At 40.7% G+C, this 23058-nt stretch overlaps 2 protein-coding genes across 3 annotated transcripts in view; one reads left to right on the forward strand and one right to left on the reverse strand.

Annotated features, from left to right (window-relative positions):
- Window positions 1-23058, forward strand: part of GTF2F2 (general transcription factor IIF subunit 2) — a 95655-nt gene that overhangs the window by 30799 nt on the left and 41798 nt on the right. For both annotated transcript variants that reach the window (XM_065644868.1, XM_065644875.1), the window contains one exon: window positions 10357-10438. In XM_065644868.1, coding sequence (XP_065500940.1) covers window positions 10357-10438 — 82 coding nt within the window. The remainder of the gene's footprint in view (window positions 1-10356; window positions 10439-23058) is intronic.
- Window positions 140-913, reverse strand: KCTD4 (potassium channel tetramerization domain containing 4). Its single transcript, XM_065644887.1, has one exon. The coding sequence runs from the start codon at window positions 911-913 to the stop codon at window positions 140-142; it is 774 nt and encodes a 257-aa protein (XP_065500959.1).

The following is a 23058-nucleotide window of genomic DNA, read 5'->3' on the forward strand; positions in this document are numbered from 1 at the left end:
ACATACCATTAGCTCACATCAAGTGATTAGCAGCCAAGCTCAGTGGTACAAGGCTAGTTAGATACATTATTTGTGAAGCCGGGAGGCTGCAGGTCGAGGAGGTTTACTGGCTGCATGCTCCTTTCCTTTGCCTTTGTGATTACTTGATAAAATGAAGTGCATCACTGTGAACAATCGACCCTTTTGAACAATCCAGACTGGTCAGCAGTCTAAATCCACATTTTAAAGCCATCATGATAGCCTCAAACTTAAGAGTTTCCAAGGTGCAGACAAAGGTGTTGTCCTCCTTCAGTACCAGTCGTGTACCATTTTCAGACTTTATGAAGTACTTGAATTGGATAATATTTGAAGATACCGAAAACTCCTCCGGAAATCCGTCCAGCCTGCTTTTGGACACCAGTACAATTCTGGATTTTATTTTTGCAATGAAATCAGGAGCATTACAAAAGATTCTAAGTCCTTGTGAACGGTCGTGGCTGTCAGTTATTTCCAGGAAAGTAGTCTCTCGAGATGCTAGCTGTTCCTTCTCCCACCTTGATTTCACTGCATCCGAGAGTACTTTAAGCTGGAAAAATTCTGCTTCTTGTGCCAAAAGTTGATTTTCTCGAAACCCTTCTGGTAGCAGAAGTTCTCCATTTCGTAGGAAGTTCAGAATGTGTCTGAAAAGGAGTCCATCTCTGTCTATGAAGTAGTGACCATCTGCATCGAACGGGCACATTATTTTTCCATTTATGATCCCTTCCAGAAAAGAATCTGGATACTTGGTTAATGTCTGTTTTTGTGTGATATATAGATAGCCACCAACATTCAGAGTAATCAGAGACGTTTTATAGTCCTTGTCTAGCTCAGAGCCTTCGGAGTTGCTGTGTTTTTCTTCACATTCCTTTTCTCTTCTGCTTATTTTCCTCTCCATTATCGAAGCTAGGACAAAAAGCCAGCTCTCTTGCTTGGTTCTTGTCAGCTGGCAAAGAGGTTTCTCTTTTTTTTTTTTTAAAGCACCTTTATTCAGCTCCGGCACGTTGTTGGAATGGAAATGCTGCTAGCATTGCTCCGACTGTCAGCTCCGGTTTGCAGTAGGTGGCGTATCAGCTGTGTATGCAGGGAGATATCAGGAATATGACTGTAAAGGAGAATTTGCATTTAACTGTATAAGGGAAGAAGGGTATAACAACTGTTTGCCTCTTTCCTTTAAGTCTAAGAAGTTTACATAGTTTTGGGGGTTGTTCACAGAAATGCATACTACTGTTCTAAAGGACACCTTATTTGTAATACTTTAAGATGTATTTGTAGTATCAGCCGGCCAAATTGTGCTTAGCATTTATGGTGTTAAACAGATAGCTTCGTTTGTGTTTCAAGCATTTTAATTTTCACAAAGGATTTTTCCCCTGGTTTTTTTTGGTACTGATTACAGTACCTGGTACGTACAGCAGGATGACACTGAAAGGAAAGGTGTCCCCGTTTGTACAAGGAGGGGATCATCTGTGGAGTGTGTGCACATACATATTCCTCATTTATCGGACAATCACGCAGTGGTGAGATGTTTTCACAGAAGATACTCTGGAAGTGATGCTGAGGACTTGCTAGTCTGACTGTTTGGAGTTTGTGGTGACAGCTTCCATTAGGAGTCAGTGGGAGTATCCACACCAACACAACAACTGCAGCCTGATTAGGCTTTGCTTTTTGCTTTTCTCTGTGCCATAGGTAAAAACTATTTGAGAAAGGGGATTTACTATTTACATCGGTGGTGTTTTTTAAGTCACCAAGGCTATCTAGCATCAGTTTGTTCTTTCTCGACAGAAACAACCTGGCTGCCCTGTGGAACAAAGGGTTAGTGTGCCTACACACGGCTGTGAACGCCACATAACATTATAGCTTAGCAACATTGGGTACGGGGAGGGGGGAAACATTGGCAGAGCACATGTGAATCAAATGGCTGTCTTGTCTCCTTGAATCTGTGCTTTGAGGCTCTCTCTTAGTCGCTTCTTAGAGAAAGGTTTCCCCTTTAAACATTTGCAGCCCGGAGCAGGAAAGGGGAAGCGCTCAGCACAGCAGAGAGGAGCTGCAGCATCGCATTCCCCAGCACGGGCGGGAGCCAGCGCTTACCTTGGGCTGGACCCAGAGAACATGTCCCGTCTTTTTCAAGATGTATTTTTCACTTCACAGGTCAATCTCTCCTGCTTTGCCCAATTAACAATGAAAAGTCAGATTATTCTTCTGTAAATTCTTCTGCTCTGTTTCTAAATATTTTCTTCCTTCTGCTCCCGCTGTCTCTAAGGCTGCTTTTTGATACTGTGGAATCATCACTATAATATTTTATTAGTTGATAACTGAATGTAGTAGAAATAAATGCACTTTTTTAACCTACTCTACTCCTTGCCAGGGTATCCCTAGCACTGATATGCTAAATTTTTCTGCTGCTGTGTGATATATTAAGCAGACATTATTCATTAGATTTGATTTATCAGGAATTAGTCATGGTTTTAACTTTAACTCTTTGATGCCATTGATATGTTCAGCATAACTTCAGTCAAGGAGGTTTCAACCGGTTTCTATTTTTTAAAGATTTGGACTTTTTTTTTCAAAATTAACTCCTTTCACAATTATTGAGCGAATAATTGAGTAAATGAAAAAGCCAATTAGTTTCAAGCATGTAGTGTTTGTTGTTTTTTTTTTTTTTTTTTTTTGCTATTACAGGAGACGTCCGTTCAAATGTAATTTGTCAAGTGATGGCAAATTCAGTTAATGTGCTTAGGTCCTGCATACAGTGTTGAACCATCTCAGTGGCTGTTAAACCCTAAGAGAACTATTCCTGTGGTGCTTTGATCTTACACAGTGATCTCGAAATACTTTGAAGCTGAACTAACTAGGAATGTCCTGGCACAAGTAAGTAAGGATTTCCAAGGAGAGCTGGGATTTGTAAAAGATGTGAAGTCTTTCACAACCAGCTAAGCTGTCTACATTTTAAGAGACAGCAGTTACAGTACAGTATCTGCTCACTTAGTTTTTCATGCTCATCATCTTCTCAATGTTCTAACACTTGCAGTTGAAATTTTCCACTTTTGTGAACGAGTAACTATTCTTTGAAAGATCATGCAAAATCATTTTAGTGTTTTGTAGGATAAAATATTCAAAATCAATTTGATGTGGAAAATATACTCTGTGGAAATCATGAATATTTACATTTAAACCTTTGAGACTTGAAAAATGTAGAGCTGCTGTAATTTTCATCGCCACAAACCCATGTAACTTTACTTCACTACAGCTGACAGTCATCTGCAAGACAAAATGAAAGCCTGGCATATCTTTGTGAAAATTTTCCACTTTCTGTGTCATACTACAACTTTTCTAAAGAGCCCTCATTCTTCCTGTGCACTTGGTGATACATACGGTATTGCAGCAAATGTAATTTTAGTGGGGTGGTTTCATATAGCTCACTGTTTTCTGACGGTGTAGCTATGCCTAGAGGAACTGCGTTTCCTTTTTTTAGCCCTTTTGTCCATGCAAAAGTTCATTTTGGTAAAGGTATGCAAGTATTTCTTGCGATCAAGTTAGGGGCTTTGACCACTCTTATGCTCTTAGCGTCTTTGTGTTGTGCACCTGGTGTGCGATAGCCGAGATGTGCCCAGTGCATTCCAGATCTTCTCGCTTCCCACTGGCACTGAGACGGAGCATCTTGCTTCTGTGTGCTCTCCTGTGCCCTGAGTGAACTGTTTTGTTTCTGCACTGTCCAGCTGAAGTGTCCTGCTTGCTGATGTTGGTAGCTCTCAATCCTGAAGTCGCAGTTGCTTGACAAATCATTAGTGGGATTTGCCATTCAGGTAAGAAATAGTGTGGGAATCCAGCAATTGAATGGACATTGTTTTGGTTCCCGATTAAGTCAGCACTAAGCGTTCTTGCATGCACTTCAGAGAGTGGCTGTAGTAGTAGTAGTAGTAGTACTACATTTCCAAGTTACTCTTTGGGCTGCACCAGGAGGACAATGCACAGAGCTTTTCAGTTTCTTCTCTGTCAGACAAGCCATCCCAGACACAGTGAAAATGCAGCACTGGTGTCCGTCAGCTACACAGGAAAATAAATCCAAAAAGGAGAGGGATAGGCACCTGCCCTCATTCTGTCCTACATGTTTCCTTTTGGAAAATAACCTCATTCCTCCTCAACTTCCATCTTCCTCCTGAACCTCCTGGTCTGGAAACTTGAGCATGCCATGGAGCTGAGGATTCAGGACTGGAGCACACCTCAGGGAACTTGGTGCTTTACCCGTGGTTCACTTTACTTATGTGTCTGAACAGCAGCAGCAGCTTCACTGAGAGTCTGCTGTCAGTAAAAATTACCTGGGTTACTGAAAACAGCTACTTTTATTTTTTACAACACAAAATGATATGAGGAGAAATCTCAGCTATAAGAGGCAGCTGTGCTAATGAAATCTGTTTAGGTTATTGAGGCAATTTATTAGTTGCTCAATGTCATAACACAGAAAACTGGCCAGGTTGTTGGACAATTAAACCACTCAATAGCTACTATCTCACAGTGTTGGTGACATAGACATTCTCATTCCAGTAACTCCAGGATGTTGATTAACAGCTATTGAAGACAAGCTCTACACACTCATTAAAATTGAAGATTTTCAAATCAGCAAGTCTGAACAACTTGCATTCAGAAGTTTTTAAAGAGCTGTCTAAGAAACTCTATCAACAGTTGCTGTTGGTATTTTAAATAATTTTTGAGCACTGCAGTTCTACAATACTGAAAAAGCAAATGTTGTGCCAGTATTTGAAGGGTGAATTGGATGGCCCAAGTATTTAAAAACAAAAAGGGACTCTATGAAAAACAGTAAAACATCTGATTTGGAAGTCAATCAGTCAAAAAATTAATGGAGATTAATATCATATCGATCAGTGTGGGTGGAGGGAAAATGGATTGTGCCAAAATTTTTTCCCCTTTTTATGACAATTTGTTCAGCAAAGCAGGTGATGCTTTTTTCTGTTAAATCTTTGAGTGTCTCATTTGTCATTTTGAATTACAATATATACTGTATTAGTTTTCCTTTCATTTAACTATACAAAAATTATCTGCAGGCTTCCAACTGGTAAATGTTAAGCAGAGAATTATCGCTAAAATGTTGCTGTGATTTGGTTCTTCGTCCTATTTATTTTTAGTTGGTGATCAAGGAGACAGTTACTGATGAAGTTTGGAGATGATACAGACTGAGAATGTAATCAATAAAGAGATACACTGCTGTTACAGAACCATTTGGATAGCTGGTTAGAATAACATTTTAATACAACCAAATATTAAGTTTTTATGTCCAGGAATACACTGTAAATGGGGCTTGCGTACGTATGTTTGCAGGAGAGTTGAGACAGAGGCTCTGCCTGCATATAATGCAGCATTGAGAACTGAATGTGAGGTCATTGTTCTGTGCCGTGGTCAGTAAAACAAAGGTACTGTATGTTTTTGGATTCCTAAATAAGGGAGTGCCACGTGAAGACTGGGTGATCCTGTTCTCTAGCTGCATAGCTTCCAGGGAAGGCTGATCTGAGAAGGGCACCAGCTTTGAGATTGCCCTTTGACTGGGAAAGAGGTCCCACAAAATGCCTCTGGTCTGGAAGAGCAGAGCCGAGGTCAAGCGTAGGACAGGGCTGCTCCTTGTCCAGCCATCACGTGCAACGGCCTGGGAAGCTGCACGGAGGTGTAAGTTGGCAGCGGGAACTGGGGCTTCCGACTTGGACACTGGGAAGCAGCAGCTCAACTTCTACCTGCTGAGGAGCTGGAGGCAGACATGCCCATAGCCTGTCCTTACTGTGCTTCCTTCGGCTTTTTCCTGCTGTCTGGGAGCCATGCATCCTGAGGCGGGTCTTTATCTCCTCCATCACCGGCAACTCTGGTAAAGAGCAGGAGCTGGTAAACCCCAGATGCTGTTCCACATCCTGCCAAGCCTGGCCGTGAGACCCACAGCTTGGAGAGAAATTCATGGACTAAACTTTCTCAGACCAATAAGAATGATTAAGAAGCTGAGCAATAGGTCTAATGGAAGATTTGAGAAACCATGATTTATTTTTATTAGGTTTATAAAGATGGAGACTATATAAGTGCTCGGACAGGCAGAAATGCAGGATGTTCAACTTAGCAGTCAATGGTCTAACAAGACCTAGCAGCTGGAAATTGGAAGTGGGTGCTGTCAGAGTAGAAAACTAACATATTACAATCTCCAAGCCAGTTCATCTCTCTCTCAAAAACAAACAAAAACCCCAAACACCAAACAACTAACCAGCCAAAAAAACAACCACTGTTAGACCATCTTCTGCACAATTCCAGTAAATTTCCCCAGTGCCTTTTTATTAAGATTGCCTTAAGCATTTTAGCCACGTTCTGTTCATTTGATGATGATTGTTAGCAGAATTTGAAGCTGGAATCAGCATCTCCCCAGCATATCTCCCTATTATCTCACTGAAACAGTCAATGGTTGAAATTCCTTTATGAATTGCAGAGTGTTCAGGCAGGGAGGTCGGGGGAAGCATGTGTTTGGCAGCTGACATGAAGCTATGGGTTATGTAGACCAGCCTGTGTGGAGCTGCACTTACAGCGTACTTGTACCTGTCACCCCACATGGGACAACTGGGAGTGTAAGATGCTTGGGGAAATGTCTTATTTTCCCTTTTAATCACTGGTCTTAACTAGTCTTCCAGACCTATTTGTTTATCTTGAACTATCTGCTTTATTTTGAGTAGGTATTTTTATCAGGGAATTGCAACTTTCATGCCTTGTTCATCCTTTGGCTTCTTGGCTGATGGGACTATGGAAATATCAAGGCAGACATGTACTAATTTGGATGTCTTTTCATTGCAGCTCTGGTCCTGCAACAAGTGGAGACAGATGCAAGTCTCTGAACTTGAGTTTGGTGAATGAGGGCTAGTTAGGCTTCAAAGGGGGTAAAAATTGTTCCCCCACTAGAGGCATCTGGAGGTTTGCATCCATCTTTGCAGGTTTATTCTGCAAGAATCTCTGGATGTGTTAAAATCCCCAAGAGGGTCCAGATAAAGTGGGACGTAAACCTTGGCTTTTGGACAGTGGATGAGCTTTGACAGCAAACTGTCTTAGTTGCAAGGCAAGGATCTTGGAGACTGCGGACAGCCTTGTACTGTGAAGTGACTGGAACATTAAAAGCCAAATCCGGATCAGTGGTAATTAAGAGAGGGTATTAACTGAGACATCAAAAATGAGATGTTACTAAGGGTAAGCTTGTTTTAATTGACAGGTTCATTTCCTAAATAGTTGGTGTAGGGAAGCTACCAGGTTCACTGAGCCTGATTCTTAAAACTTAATAATGATTTGGAAATTGTGCAAGGCACAGAGAGATTTATAGCGACATGTCAGTGTTCAGACAGCTGGGCCGGATGGCTCAGATAAGTAGAGAATAGTTAGCCTTGAACCTGCACCATAGAAACGAGTGGAAAAATTATCATGGAGTTCAAGAGGTAGAAGAGATCAGAAATATAATGAATGCTGGCAAACATGGCTTTGTGTAAAGGTTTTATGGTCAAACCAACCTAATTTTGTTTATTTTGGAGATTGTGAGTTTGATAAAGTAACAGCATGTTTGCGGTGTGCTTAGCATTTTGTATTGTGCATGATTTAGAATCTTGTGACATACTGATTTATGTCAAAAAAACCCAAAACAAAACAAAAGAAAACAACACCAGCAAGCACAGAACAAGATTAAAAACTGGCTGACAGCTATCACAAAGTAATTATAAGAAGGAAACCACTCGGGTTGTAGCTTGAAGGGCTTCCTCCAGGATGAGCAAGAGGGACAGTAGCGAGTGAGAGTCAGTACTTATAAAATGTGTCATGATTGACACAAATGCTGGTCAGACAGTGAATAACTATGACAGGACTGTCACGGTGTGACTGAGATCACTTAATTCACAGAATCTGTTTAAAGAATGCATTTTAACCAAGCTGGAGGCAATTATATACCGAGGAACAGGGACTGTGGAGCACATAGGTAGAATGCGAGGCTTAGAAAAGACTCGAAATAGATGTATTAGTGACAAAATAGCCAGACAGTTCCCTCAACCCCCAGAGCTTGTTTTTTAGAGACAAAATGATCTAGTTTTAGCCATCTAAATATGAAACACAGTCATGGGACATAGACACAGACACCTCTCCCCTCTGCACAAAAAAACCCCACAAACAACCAACCAAAACAAACAAAAAACCAAACCAAAACAAATAAGCAGACCACCACACACAAAACCCACCAGCACAGGGCAGATCATTGAATCCTAAAAGAGATGGGACCAGCTTTCTTAAAGTCTCACTTCCTTCCTCTCAGCTCAATTCAGAGATTCTGCTGAATAACCTTGAGATGGTTTAAGTGAGGTGAGGGATTCCAGCTCCTTTATCTTTTATTTTCCCTCTGTATATGGTTTCAGTAAGACCAGTACAACAGTAGTATGTCTATTTTCTGATCTCCCTATTCTTAAACCATCATTGCAAGGTTGAACAAGGTGCAGATAAGAGACCCAAAACTGATTTAAGTGTGGTGTAAAATCTGCATTGTGGTGAGATAATGCACGAGCTTGGATTACTTCATTTATTGAAAAGATGATTGAGAAGTGACTCAATTACAGTGTGTAAGTACTTTCCCAGTGATAAAACACCAGGTACTAAAAGGCTCTTTAGCATAGTATAGAAAGATATAAGAACCACCAACTGCTCAAAGGATGGAGATTTTTCCATAGCCCTCCTTTTGTTGCTTATGTATCTATAGAGGCATTTTTTTATTACCTTTTACAGCTGTAGTCAGAAATTAGAAATTAAGCAGCAATATTAGTACCACTTTAGCCACACATAAGTTGCTAGGTTCTGTACTGAAGAAAGAGTATAAAATTTATTTGTGTTACATAAAAAGTCAGGCAAATTGGCCAGGTTCTCTCTCCTGGCTGTAAACCTTAGGAATCTATAAAACCAGAAGTGTTTTCATAAAAATTTGCTTTGTTTCCTTCAAAACTACCTGGAATAGTATGGCATTCTTATTCCTTTCAAGGATTTAGTTTAAATCAAACCGAGGAATTTGAAATTAAATAATTTTAAAATACTTGGTGTCAAAGTAATAATTGTTCTCTGCATTATTCAGGGAGAGCAGACTTAGATTTCTTGATGCAATAATATTTCAGTCTGTAAAGCAATAGAGAAGTTACAGGTATCTCAGTGCCTGGTGTTACTTGGCATCAATGCTTCTAAGCGTTCCTGTTATCTTTAGTGGCATTGACAGCTGAAGGTGTCGGTGACAGCATAGTACCCTACACCAATAGCAAGATGAGACTCTCTGTTGGAAGGATATTTTAAATAGCAAGAGCCATTAAAGCTAAGAAACTCATTCTTTCTTGTTATGCAAAGCTGTTTGCAGAAGCGTATGTTTTACAGATTCTGTGATTCTGTGATATTGCACTGGCTGTGCCCAAAAGAGATGGTTAAGTTGCCACACACGTCCATGCACACACCGTGCACTAGAGCATCGTAGCAGGAAAGCAGGTATTTGGCCACCATCCCTTCTCTCTTCCTACTTCAAGTTGCTTTTAATTTTCAGGCTTTTCCACTTCGACAGAGTAGGCTGATACTTTTGAGTTGCTCTGTTAGTCGTCATCGTTTTAGGCAAAAAGGTGCTCCCCTCGGGTTACAAAGGACTATGTTACAGAGGTGAATGTACAGAGTGTAGCATTAACCAAAACCTTGTATATGATCTCCGAGATTACTAACTGCAAGTTTTTATTTGTTTTCCCTGAGTGTTAGCATATGTAGCATTATTACTTTATCACTTTATGTTCCTTTACTGAACTTTTTTTTTAAATTGTAATAAGATGAAAATAGGTTACTCTTTTTTCTGAGGATAGGAATAAAATTAGCTCTCATTTTATCCTCCACTAATTTTGTATACTTTAATGATCACATTCTCTTTGTAGATTAATTTTTTTTCATGGTCACTGACTGTATTCAATGCACATTTCCAGAGAACAGTTCCTAGATAATCTGAGTGCAAAAATGTAGAGAAAAGAGGACTACACGGTTACTATCTCTTATTTAAAATTTGGTCTTTGTGATTCATTCTTGATATGTAAAAGATCTGATGGCGAAATAAGGTAGTCTAGAGGATACCAGCTTTGTAAGCATTTTTTTCCTGCTTATTTGTTCGGTGTCTAAATAGCAGTGATTTTAGAACTTAATTTGAGATTTGATAATTTATAATTACATTGTATTTACTAAGTGCTTTATTAGTGAAAAATAATTAAAATGTTGACCTTGCTGGTGAATCTTATTTTAATGTCCAGTGTTGCTTTGTTTTTTCCATTCTAGATAAACTTGCCTTGGAAGGGATAGTGGTGCAACGTGCTGAATGCAGACCTGCAGCTAGTGAAAATTATATGAAACTGAAAAGGTAGGAGTGCTTTATTACAAATGGATGTGTGATATCCGATGCTTTTATTATTGCCTTACTAGGGATGGATGACTTCAGTATCATGGTCTTAAGTAGGATTTATGTAGGATCAGAACTGTTCTTGCTGTTGGGGTGGATTTACTGTAGGGAGGGAATGAAGCCTGCTGTGGGGCTTGTGCCTCTGTCTGGTGGGATGATGCAGACTTCTGCGTTCCGTCATGTGCAAAGCTCTTACGAGAGCACACATTGTGCCTCTTCACACCCACATGTATGAACGTATGGCTATATTCAATGTATGGCTATATTCAAATGTGATTAAAGCTGAATTTCCTGAGGACTTGAAGGTTTACATTGGTCTGCTCAGGACATGCTTCCTGAGTACATGTTTCTGTGTGGATCGTCCAAATTCAGTTCCAGTCAATACTGTGCCATGCTAGATGAAGGTCACCTCTGAAAAGATATTTAAAATGCCCAAAATAGGAAAGAGTTCAGGGAGAAGTACTAGACCGTAACTGGCATGCTTGATAGAGAAGGCAATGGCTGAAAATGTCAGAAGTGGCATGGAAACCACCAACATAAATTTAACAGAATCGCTTAGTGACTTCTGAAAATTTAATCCAACACATCTGGAATCTACCAAGTGATTCATATATTATATGGATAATTAACTTGATGATGTTCTTTAGTAATAAATCGGATTTGGAATGGAATTGTGCATTATATTAAATAGGTATTTATATATTTTAAGCATGTGGGGTTTAATTAAATTACCCTTTTATATTATGAGTTTGTAAATAAAGAAATGCAAAGCAGGAAACTTCAGGAAGAGAATCATCCATGCTAGTTATAGTATTGTCAGAAGAAATGCAGAAAAGGCGAAGTGATGTTTTTGCCCAATTCATGTTCTGTTTTCTGTGTGTCATATATGACTTTTACAGTATCTTCTGTTTTATTAACCTTCTGTCTTCTAAACTGCTCCAGTATGTCCTTATTGTGTCCATTCAATTCTGAGACTTATGTTCTAGCTGTTGGCAAATCAGTGCCCTAAGTTTGCTCATGTACAGCGAACTACTTCATTTCAGACTGTGTTCTATGATTGCTATGATGATTTTCGTCATCAGTGTAAAATGGAGTATGAAGCAAATGTGATGTTACTAGAAAAGGACTCATTTCAATCTGGCAATTTTAAATATATACGAATATAGTCTGTGGGATGTATTTGCTTCATAATTGGTTTAATCACAGGTTGCCTGATCCAAGTGCTTTTTTGCATTTTGTTCAGAGTTTTCTATTAGTCGATCAGATAAACTTCTTCTGGTAAAGGCTACAGCAGGAGACCGAAACAAGATACAGCTTTAATCACATACTACCCAAACTTTGAATTTTTCTGCATTCTGCTTTCTGTCACGCATGCATCCAGCCCGTTCTGGTCTTTGATTTTGTTGTATCCAGCTCCTATGGGAACAACAAAGATACAAACATGAAGGCAGGTTGTGTGTTTGGAAGCACTGGCAGCTGAAAACCAATAGTACTGTTGTTTTTTCTTTTCTGTGGAAAAATTGTCAGGCTGCGTATGCCTAGTTTCTTAACTTTCCAACTTGTTAAAGATTTCTCGCTTTCTACCACAAAGTTTTTTAAAAAATCCTTTTCTGATGGGAATCAGCATGGGATTTAGCAGATCTAGCAGTCACAGCTTCAGAATAAATTGGTTTATGTCCAAATACCGTCTCCGGTATTTGAGAAGTAGGATCTAACTTTTCACTCCTTTTACTCTCTCCCACCCTCAACATGCTGCAGGCTGTGTTTGTGGTTAAGAGAACTGACAGAATTAAAGATAAACCGTGTAAGTTATACAACAGTGTTATATTAAACCCATTTTTATTCACTTTTCTATTTACTATTGTGCTTTTACATGAGAGACACTCTCCAAAGGTGGAATTGATACTATTGATAAAACAGCAAGTCTGTTGTGTAGGCTTTAAGTGCTACAATAGTAAGTTGAGTTGGGAAGGAAATACAATTAAAAGATAAATGCAGGTGCTTCAAACTTTGAAGGCCCAGAAAATGAAATTAAGCTGCACCTCCAATAACTGTAATCATTTGTTTTCTGACAGCTGGCAGTGATCAAAAAGGATCATATACCTCCCTGGTATTAAATGCAGATATGGATCCGGTCTATTTTACCATCTGTTTCTGGGTCAGGGAAACTGACTGCTGGGTATGTGGCGTGGCATTTGATTTCCATGTTGCTCTGAAGAGTTTCAGCAAGAGGACAAAGAGGTGGTTTTGTGATGGGGCTGCCAGCAGTTCAGTGGGAGATATGTGTGACCCGTGGGTTTAAGAATGGGTAATGAAAGGGCAGAATTTGGTGAAAGCTTTATCAAGGGTAGCAGAAGGGAGGGTTTTTTCCCAAGGAGCAGCTTTTGATTTGATCACAGGAAGGCTGTAGATGTTTGGAACACTTTGAATACAAGATACAAATGTGTGTCTAGGGATAACTAGTCAGAAAGGTGAAACAAAGGTGATGTGACCTTCACTTGGTATTTTTCATTTTGGAAGTTACGCTGTTGGCAGGTTTATTTATTTTTTCTATTTTCCAGAACTTCAAGTTCTAGAAGGGGAACAAATACCATGAAACACCTCCTATCCTGCACTAGTAAAGCTTGTGCTATTGAATTTCCTAGATTTTTTTTATTATCAGTGCATTTGTTCTTTGTAACACCTTAATGATTAGTTATACATTTGCAGTTACTGCTGGTGATGCTATTGCAGCTAGCTGGAAAATAATACGTGGTTTTGAAGCACCTGTCCTAGTTTCCGTCTTGTGGGAGTGGATCTCATGATCCCACTTAAAAATATTTGGACCGTGTGGTGAAAAAAATAGGCAGTCTGTTCCCAACTGCAGATGGTTTTACTGTGTGGCGGTCACAGAAAATACTGCCCCTGTGCCACCCTTTCTGGTTAATACTTCCCCTCTTGCCACATCAAGCCTGTCAGACGAAGGAAGATGGTGACGTGAGCTGTTGTAGCAGAGGGTGTGTGTCACAGATGGCGTTACACACATCTCATTGTTCATTGTACTGCGTTCAGCTCTGCGACCCCCGACATAAGAAGGACATGGACCTGTTAGAGTGGGTCCAGAGGAGGGCCACGAAGATCATCAGAGGGCTGGAGCACCTTTCCTGTGAAGACAGGCTGAGAGATTTGAGATTGTTCAGCCTGGGGAAGAGAAGATGCCAGGGAGACCTTATAGCAGCATTCTAGGACCTAAAGGGGACGTGCAGGAAACCTGGAGAGGGACTTTTTCCCAGGGCCTGTAGTGATAGGACAAGGGGTAACGGCTTTAAACTGAAAGAAGAAAGGTTTAGATTAAATATAAGAAAGAAATTCTTCACTATGAGGGTGGTGAGGCACTGGAACAGGTTGCCCAGAGAAGCTGTGGATGCCCCATCCCTGGAAGTGTTCAAGGTCGGGTTGGACGGGGCTCTGAGCAACCTGGTCTAGTGGAAGGTGTCCCTGCCCATGGCAAGGGGGTTGGAACTAGATGATCTCTAAGGTCCCTTCCAGCCCAAACCATTCTATGATTGTACAGCACACACTGCAATTGCACCAGCCTTGTGCCCCCACCATCCATGTCACCTTAGGCAGGCTGCCTTTCCCCTCTGCCAGGCTGCCCTGGGCAGGCTCCGCATCCCACCCAAACTAGACTGTTTTTTCATGTTACTGTAGTCAGCTTTCCACCATGAGGAGGCATTATCTGTCCCTTAATTTTGTTTTCCTGAGGCTTCAGAGATTTTTGTTTCCATTGCCCTCATTCCATGATCCCAGCGTTTAACTGCCTTGGGGTTAATGGCTCCCCAAAGAGAGGGGTCCTCCGAGAGGCTTGTCTGCATGGGGAAGGACAGGGCACAGGGACAGAGGAGTCCCCCAAACATTCAGGGTCCCCTCAGGCCCCACATGACTTGAGAGGAGATGAGAATAAGATTTTGATACTCCCAGGGGGCTTTTGCTCTGCACAAAAGAGAGAAAATGGGGGACTGGCATGCACCGCATCTCAGATTCTCTCTGCCAAATTATCTGTTTCCATCCTCACACTGGTCCTCGTGTCCGTTTTGTTTGTCCCTCTGACCATAGCGAACCCTCTTCTTCTCCAATTCTTTCTCAGCCCCTCTTTCCCATTTCTGTTTACTTCTGTTTCTCCATTTCCTCACAGAAATAATTTTACTTTCAAAAATAATTTGAACACGTCGGTATCATATACACTCAAACTACATTTCGGTTTGAGGAAAAGTTAGGAAGAAGAAGAAAAAAATAATTTCTGGGAGCGACTTCTGTGAAGCTCTGATTCAGACTGACTGTCGAGTTGAGTAGCTACAACAAGGTCTCCAGGACTGCTCAGGTCCTTTGTAGTGGGTGGCCGGGCACCAGGATCACAGATCTCAGATGAGGTTTTGAAGGCACATGCAAAGTGCAGCTCAAGCAGGGGTTGAATGCAGTGTTTGGTAGCACCTCCCCAACAGTAGCGGATGGCAGGCAAAAACTGGGGTTTCTTTCTCAAATGTGAAATGCTGGTCGCCTTTCAGAATGAATTTGGGAGACTCTGCTTCAACTATATGTAATCTGAATTACTGAACTCTCCCAAACTGTACATTAAAAAAAAAAAAAAAAAAAAAGTCCCAGGATTACAGAAAGCCTAGAAGAGCTGACGTTTAACACTGCAGTGAGGCTGGTAATCCCTATAATTTTCTTAAGTAACTTAAAAATACATTCTGAAATATCGTTAGTGAAAATGGTAGTTGCCAACATGGCAGCTTGTAACAAGGCTGCAAGAATTTTGTGTATTTTCTTGCTTTTTCTTTTAAAAGCTCTCTACAGAGAGCATGACGAAAGCCCTTAGAAAAAGCTACTGGAACAAAGATGCATGATGAACTTTTAAGAGAAATGGGTTGCAAAACATTCTGAAATGATTAATGAACTTCCACGACTGAAAAGTCACATCTCTTTACAACCATATTCCAGGGGCCACTACCAGTCCTGACACTTGGTGGTGTAGGCCAAGCAAGTGACATTTAGTTAGAGCAGACAAGTTGCTCAACTTCTCTAAAATACTGTGAGAGTGTTGACTGACTGACAGTTCAGAATATTGCTGAAAATGAGCATTATGCCAGTTGTTTGTTTTTTTCCCCAAATACCCCAGACTAGCAAGAGAAAATGAATAATTTGACTAGCATGCCACTTCATGTATGTTCTTGTAGTTATGCTTAGTTGGCTATGAGTTCCCTTTGGAAAAAAAAAAAAAAAATATTACATTCGTGCATTTTTCACAAAAACTTACCACACCACACAGATGCTGTTCTGTTTGTTCGAAGTGGGAGGCCATTTTTACACAAAGCTGAGATAGCATCTGCCTGTCAGTCAATGCAACTTTGATTTTTCAAGTACCGAAGATCAATTTGTTTGTCTTGGAGTAAGATTCAAAATAATACAAAAAGACATTGCCTAGGATGTTTTGAGTAAGTACAAAAATATTGTTTTCCATGTGTTAAAATATTTCCGATCCCAATTTTTCCTGGAGACTAATGTCCAATTTGTAGAAAATTATCTAATAATCATGTTCATAAGGGTTAAGCTGTACTGTTCAGAGATGTATTTTATATTTCCCTTGTGTTCTTGGTTACCCACTGATTTTTACAAATCAAGCGAGTACCATTCTCCTTGCGAACAATTGTACTGCAAAGTAGCAGGCACACTACTACTTAAGTTTCTTTGTCCATCTTTGGTCCATTTTTCACATTTTTTGAATAGAGTAATAGAGAAGAGGAAGCCAGAAAAATAAGGTTAAAGCGAGGTGAGTTGAACAGCACAGAGAAGTGGTTATTCTCCATTTCAGAGGTTGGGAGAGTTGCTTTTGTTGGTTTGCTATGTATTTCTGTGTGATTTTAGGCTCTATTCTCTGTCTCTTGTCCTTTCCATTTTATCTATTCTCTTTTACTGTTCATACAAGTGCAGTTCTGAGACTGGATTTTAATAAGTCTTTTATATTATCCTGCTTTTTTTGTTCAACGATATGAAAAGGCCCTGATTTTGGTTGCTGCTTCCAGCCATTATAATAATGCTAACAAATAAGGAATAACCTGCTGTTCATAATGCAGCAGATACTTTATCATGTTTCTCTCAAACCTGCAGCTGGATGCAGAAGGTTACCATGCCCTTTTTACCCTATTGTTATGCTCCATTTCTAGTAGCCAGGTGTATATGGGCTAATTTGGGGTTGAGGGGAGGCAGGGTAGGGAAGAAAGGAAAAAAAAAAAAAAAAAAAAGGGGGGGAGAGGAAAGGAAAAAGAGGCATGAAACATAGTTATTTTTTTGCAATATACTTTCTAGCATATGAATCAGTTATGGAAACCGATACTTTTAAATTTTGAGAGAGACCATTGATCTGATCATTGGATCTCAGTTTCCTTCTTTTTTGTGAAAATGCCTGGAGACAGAGGATTAAAAAGGTGCAGGCTTCCTGGCTGGTTCACTTACCATTCTCCTTTTGTTTTACCTTAAAATGGCTTTGTGACAGTGTGGCATGAAATTTGCCTTCTTTCCTCCTTTTGAATATGATCATTTCCAGATGACGGGCACAGAATTACAGAATGGTTGAGGTGGGAAGGGACCTCTGGAGGTGATCTGGTCCCACCCCCCTGCTCGAGCAGGGCCACCTGGAGCTGGTGGCCAAGACACTGTCCAGACATCCCTGCATCTCTCCAGAATTGAAATTGTGTGATAAGATGCTGCTGGGATGCTCTCTTGTTTCTTAATAGTGGCATACTGAATGTGTTCTGTGCCTTTTAGAAAGGCACAGTGTTGAGAGGAGCCTAGTGTGAAGGTAGTTTTCAGAAAGAAGAGAGATGCTTAGGGATGCATATTTAAGAAGAGTTTATGGCAAATATTGTATGCATTTTTCCTTATATCCCGAGGAAGGAAATCAGTAGCTGTGACTGGAGAGTTCTCATTGTCTTGTGTCTTTAACACAGTGTTCGTGATACAGTATTCGTCTTCTGCTGTGCACTCCTCCTTTTCCCCTGCTATCAGAGGCGTTGCATTTCAAAACATATCTGGTTTGCCTTTGTGGTAATTAGCCAAAAAGCATTCAGTTCCTTTTTATCTGCTCTGAAATGGGCGAGGCTAAAAATAATCACCCTGGAATATGTTCAGGCTTCAGTTGTAGCCAGCTTCCTCAGGCTGAAAAAAAAGCCTCATTCAGTACCAGTGCTCAGCATCGCAAGTTCTGGGTACCCAGTAAACCTAAATGTCAAGTGGCAGAGATTCCTCCTCTCAAAACCAAAATCTTTGGTGTCATACAGTGCTGGAGGTCTTTTTACCTTACTGTTACCGGGGCTACAATAATTAAAAAGATACTCTGCTGCTAAGGTGCTTTCCAGATTTCAGAGAGACTTGTTTAGTACTGTTCCCAGGGCAGCACCAATTCCTTCTTTTCATGTTCGTTTCCATCTGTAGTATAAAAGTCACACTCTAAGGGGTGAAAATCTCTGAAAGAGAGTACAGTTTTAACTCTCATGACTTATCCTGTGTTACTAGACGTAACAGCCTTCTGTTCTTTTTGTTTACGATCATGCCTGACCCTGTCAGGGAAGGTGGGATGGCTGGCTGGTATAAAAAAAGGCCATTCCTACACCGGTGTCAGAGTTCGGATGTAAATCTTCGTTTTCTCTGTTGCAGAGCAGAGCTCAGTGAGCTCATGAATCTCTTCCGAGCCACCACGCCAGATGCTGTAGTCATGCCGAGTGCTACCAGTGTTCTGGGTTCTGCAAAACTGCTTTGGCAACTACCAGGCTGATGAGCTCAAATTTACACAATATGTAGAATGTCAGCACCACAGCACATCTTCTATTTTTAAGCAACTTTGTTCACATACAACTGATTATATTTGCAATTTATGAGAGATCAGTAGACTAGTATCGTCCAACAGTCACCCCGCTGCCAAGGAGCTCCAAAAATTGTATGATATCTTAGTACAAAAAGTTATCCTTGTGCAAAATCAAATATTAGAAATGCCAGGTGGCGAGCTCTGTTGGTGATGTATTGCTTTCCTGGCTTATTAAAATATTTCTGAAATTCATGGAACTGCAGGAAGGCATTAAAACAATGACCTGGAGGGTTACAGGGTACGTAATGTGTCCATCCAAATATCATTTGTTACTTGGGACGTCACCAAGTTCAAACAAGTTGATCGTGACACACCCTCCATCCTCTATTTCTGGTTCTTTTTTGAGGGAGTGTCTGTCTATAGGGCTCCGATGCTTTTCAAACTGGGGTTCCCTGTGATCAGCTGGTGATTTAATTCCTGAAGACACGGCAAAATTCCAGTGGGAGCTTAAGTCCTGGAGTGCCACAGGACTCATTATACCACGGAGGAAGCAAACAGAGGTATCTCCTGTGCTCCTCAAAGGCTCCGTGGGTGGAAAAGATCCTAGCTTTAGAAATTAATCACAGCATTACATTTTATGGGAGAATCTTTCCCTCTCTAAATACCTCAGATATTCATACAAGATACTGAAGCACTGCAACCATCAGTTATTACTCGGGCACAATCCTGAAATGTTTTCCAAAAGAGAGAATATTGTGCAGCCACCTGCCAGTGCTTGAGTCTGGGACGTTCTTGAAATGGCTTGGGAGTTGAATTCAAATGAACACCATAAAATGAAAAAGAACAGTAAGTTTCTTTTTTTTCTTTTTTTTTTTTTTTTTTTTTTAATCAAGAGAGAGATAATGTGAAATCATTTGAATTTCAGTCATGTAGAATACTTAAACTTTTTTCCCCTTGAATCATCTGGGTAGAGAAAATGAGACTGCCAGTATCAGAGGCCAACAAATTATGTTTAAGTTGCAAATACAGTGAAGAGACTTTAAAATCGTAGGGGTTTTATTTACATTTCAAATCAAGTGCAAATCATTTTCAGTAATATTTTTCACACAGAAGCTCTTCTGCAGAATGTTACTTTCCACAGCTTGAAGAAGCAGAAATGAAAACAAAGTACCACTGCCTAAAATATTTCTTAAGTACATTCATGTACATGCACAAATTTAACAATACTATAAAAACAATAGTTTTCAAATTCTTTGTATTTTCCATGCCTGCATTTAAATACAGGCACATCTGCTTATGGCCTTAAGAGAAATATGTTCTACTATTTTAATTCTGTTACCATCACAAGACCAACACGGCTGTGAGAGAATGAGATAGTTTCTCTTTTAAATGGTATTTTATCAACAGAATGTGACTTAAATGTCACTGCTAGTGATGTGCAACTCATGAAATTATTCCTTCCTTTGGAGTCTACATCGAGTTTAAATTTGGAAGTTGCTTTGTGCTTTTTAATGAAATACATTTCTTAGCTGAACCTCATAGACAATAATCATACGATTCCTGGGGTTTCTGGTTATGATCTATTATGTTTCTGCTAAGCTGTTAACCTCCTTTGTTTGAAGTCCGTGGTTTTGGCTGGGATTTAATCATTGTCATTTCAGTATCCATGGTGCTTTGCTGGGAACTTTGCACTGTACACTAAGCCAGCGCTGTCAGTGGGACTCAACACAAATGCATCTGCGCTGGCAGGAAGACCATTACAAATCTGGCCCTAAGCATGTGTGTTGTATAGTACAGCGTCCATGTGAAGCCGTTGCAGGGCTGATGTGCTTTATCCCTACCTGATACTGGAATGAGAAGGTTTTTCTGAGCTAACCTTGTACCTTGAAAGCTGTGATGTACCCCGACAGGGAGGTGTGAGAGTGCTGTGTGGACACGCTGCCCCTCAGTTCCTTCCCTCCCTGCTGCCCACGGCAGAAGGCTGGAACTGAGGAGATTTCTGACAAGTACCCACAGCCATTAAGGTTTAGGATCAGTGTTACTTTAGTTTACAATCTTGTTTGAGTTTGTTCTTGTATAATACAGTTGTCTTCTGTAGCATGCACACATATATGATAATATGTAAGGTCCTGCACCTGAGTCAGGGCAATGCCCAATGTCATTACAGACTGAGTGATGAATTGGTTGAGACAAGCCCTGTAGAGAAGGACTTGAGGATATTGGTGGATGAAAAGCTGGATGTGACCCAGCAGTGTGCACTTGCAGCCTAGAGGCCAATTGTATCCTGGGCTGCATCAAAAGCAGTGTGGCCAGCAGGTGGAGGGAGGTGATTCTGCCCCTCTGCTCCGCTCTGGTGAGACCCCACCTGGAGTCCTGTGTCCAGCTCTGAGGTCCCCAGCATAAGAAAGACATGAACCTGTTAGAGCAGGTCCAGAGGAGGGCCATGAAAATGGTCAGAGGGCTGGAACAGCTCTGCTGTGAGGACAGGCTGAGAGAGTTGGGGTTGTTCAGCCTGGAGAAGAGAAGGTTCCAGGGAGACCTTATTGCAGCCTTTCACTATATGAATATAAAGGAGGCTTATAAGAAAGACGAAAGAGTTTTCACCAGGTCCTGTAGTGACAGGCCAAAGGGCAACTGTTTTAAACTGAAAGAGGATGGGTTTAGATCGGACATAAGTAAGAAATGTTTTATGATGAGAGTGGTGAAACACGGGAATGAGTTGCCCAGAAGAGAAGTTGTGGGTAGCCCATCACTGGAAGTGTTCAAGGCCAGGTTGGATGGGGCTTTGAGCAACCTGATCTAGTGACAGATATCCCTGGCAGTGACAGGGGAGTTGGACTACGTGGTCTTTAAAGGTCACTTCTGACTCAAACCATTCCATGATTCTATGAAAGTAACGCATGGATGTAAGACTGAACAATCGGTTTGATGCCTAAGGCAAAGAACTGACTCCTGCCCATGCAGTGAAGGCAGAAATGCCGTGTTGCACAGGAGTTGTGAAAGATCTGTTTTGCCTTAGCGGTGACTGTTCCTGGTGACTTCTCTGTGCTTTCCCAGCGCTTCACAAAAAGCCTGAAGTGTCCAAATACAAAGTTAAAATGTGCAGTGTGGCACCTGAAAGTTGTCAGCTCCTCCTCTTTCAGGTGCTTTCAAGCCACGAGTTTGGAAACAAGGTGCATCATACAGTGAACCCAAGAGAGGTTATACACTGGTATTTGAAATTAAAGTTTCAAATAGAGTGTGATTAATATAGCAAACCGCTTAATGGAAGTAATAATTAAAAAAAGAGAAGTGAGCTCACCTTCATCCAAGTTTCTTACACACCTAAATGTTGATAATGTTCTGCACTAAAAGTGATTCTGCATAACTGAATTAATATCCTATTGATATCCATGTATATCATATCCGTCACCCGCCCTACCAAAATTCTTTCTTTTTTTTCTCTTAGGGATCCATTGTCTTTACTAAGTTGTTGTAACACAGCTATCTAAAACCATTTCTGGTTGGGCCATCTCAGAACAATTTAGAAACTACCGTGTGCACAGACCAGAACTAACACTTGGACGGTGCAAGAGGGCAATAGTGAAACCTGCCAGCAGCAGACTGACTGAAGTTGGGATATTTTAGAGGACAGACTGATTTTTTTTTTTTTTTTCAGTTGCTCACCCCCTGCGTGTGTCTTTTCCATCCCCACTGTTCCTCCCCTCCTCTCATCCAGCGTACTTATCTCACTTAAACTTCAAGTGTGCCAGATGCTCCTAGCGTTGCCAAGCACCATCAAAGATTTGCTGACAGGAGCTCAGGGTGGCCCTTTCTAACTTGGATGAAATTGCAAGTGAGTTTATCCAGGGGTTGTCTTCATCAGCAGTTTAAAAATATAAAGCAATTTATTATAATCCTCTGCTCAACTCATACAATGTATTCTATTGACAATTTACATTTTATTTTACAACTAACTAATGCCAGAGACAGCCAACTTCCAACTCTATTAACGTATTAGTCCATCCTGGTGGATGTGTCATAGAATTCATTCTGCTGCAAGTCCAAAAAGACTTGCCAGAAATTAACAGGTACAGGTCTTATAGGTTGTGGACACACTGAAAGAGTAACTGAGAGAAGTGTGAACAGACTGGGTCCTAACCATTAATGCCAATGAAGTGTCTATGTTAGGTCTTTGAATATTTCAGTATTTTTGCAGGAATATCTGGCTAGCCCCTTTTTTAATGCTAGTGGCAGAATCAGGAGGAACTGTACCCTGCGACTTGTAATACAGATTTGACTTACTGTCCTGCTGTTCCCTCAGATTGTGTGTATGTGCTTAAGTGCTGACTGAGACCTTGCCAAGGAGAAAGATAAAGAAGAAATAGTAATGAATTAGGAAAAGAAACAGCTCACCAAAGAGCTTTCCTCTGCTCCTTCTGCTCTTGGACTGTATTCAATTCTGAGGCTTTGTGCAGCACTCCCATTAACAGGCATGGGGAATTTGGGATTTTACAGGGTTCATTTCAGTGAATAACACAGGGCTTTGGCTTTGTGATTCCAGTCTGCAGACAGTGGAGACACATGGGCTTCTTTCTGTCCATCTGCAGAATTGGTTGAACCATGTTAAGTCAGGTTAGAGTAAGTTAGGAATGTGACAGCAGCTTTAAGATGAAGAATCTAAATGTAAAAAAAATAGGCTAACACGCGTGCTTAACTTCTCACAAACCCAGGCTCTTGTTAATCCTCAGACCATCATGAC

This window comes from Caloenas nicobarica, chromosome 1 (assembly GCF_036013445.1).
Source record: "Caloenas nicobarica isolate bCalNic1 chromosome 1, bCalNic1.hap1, whole genome shotgun sequence".
Taxonomy (NCBI): Eukaryota; Metazoa; Chordata; class Aves; order Columbiformes; family Columbidae; genus Caloenas; species Caloenas nicobarica.

Excerpts from the sequence above, each read along its gene's own strand:
- KCTD4 (XM_065644887.1), bottom strand. The coding sequence starts at position 913 with ATGGAGAGGAAAATAAGCAGAAGAGAAAAGGAATGTGAAGAAAAACAC.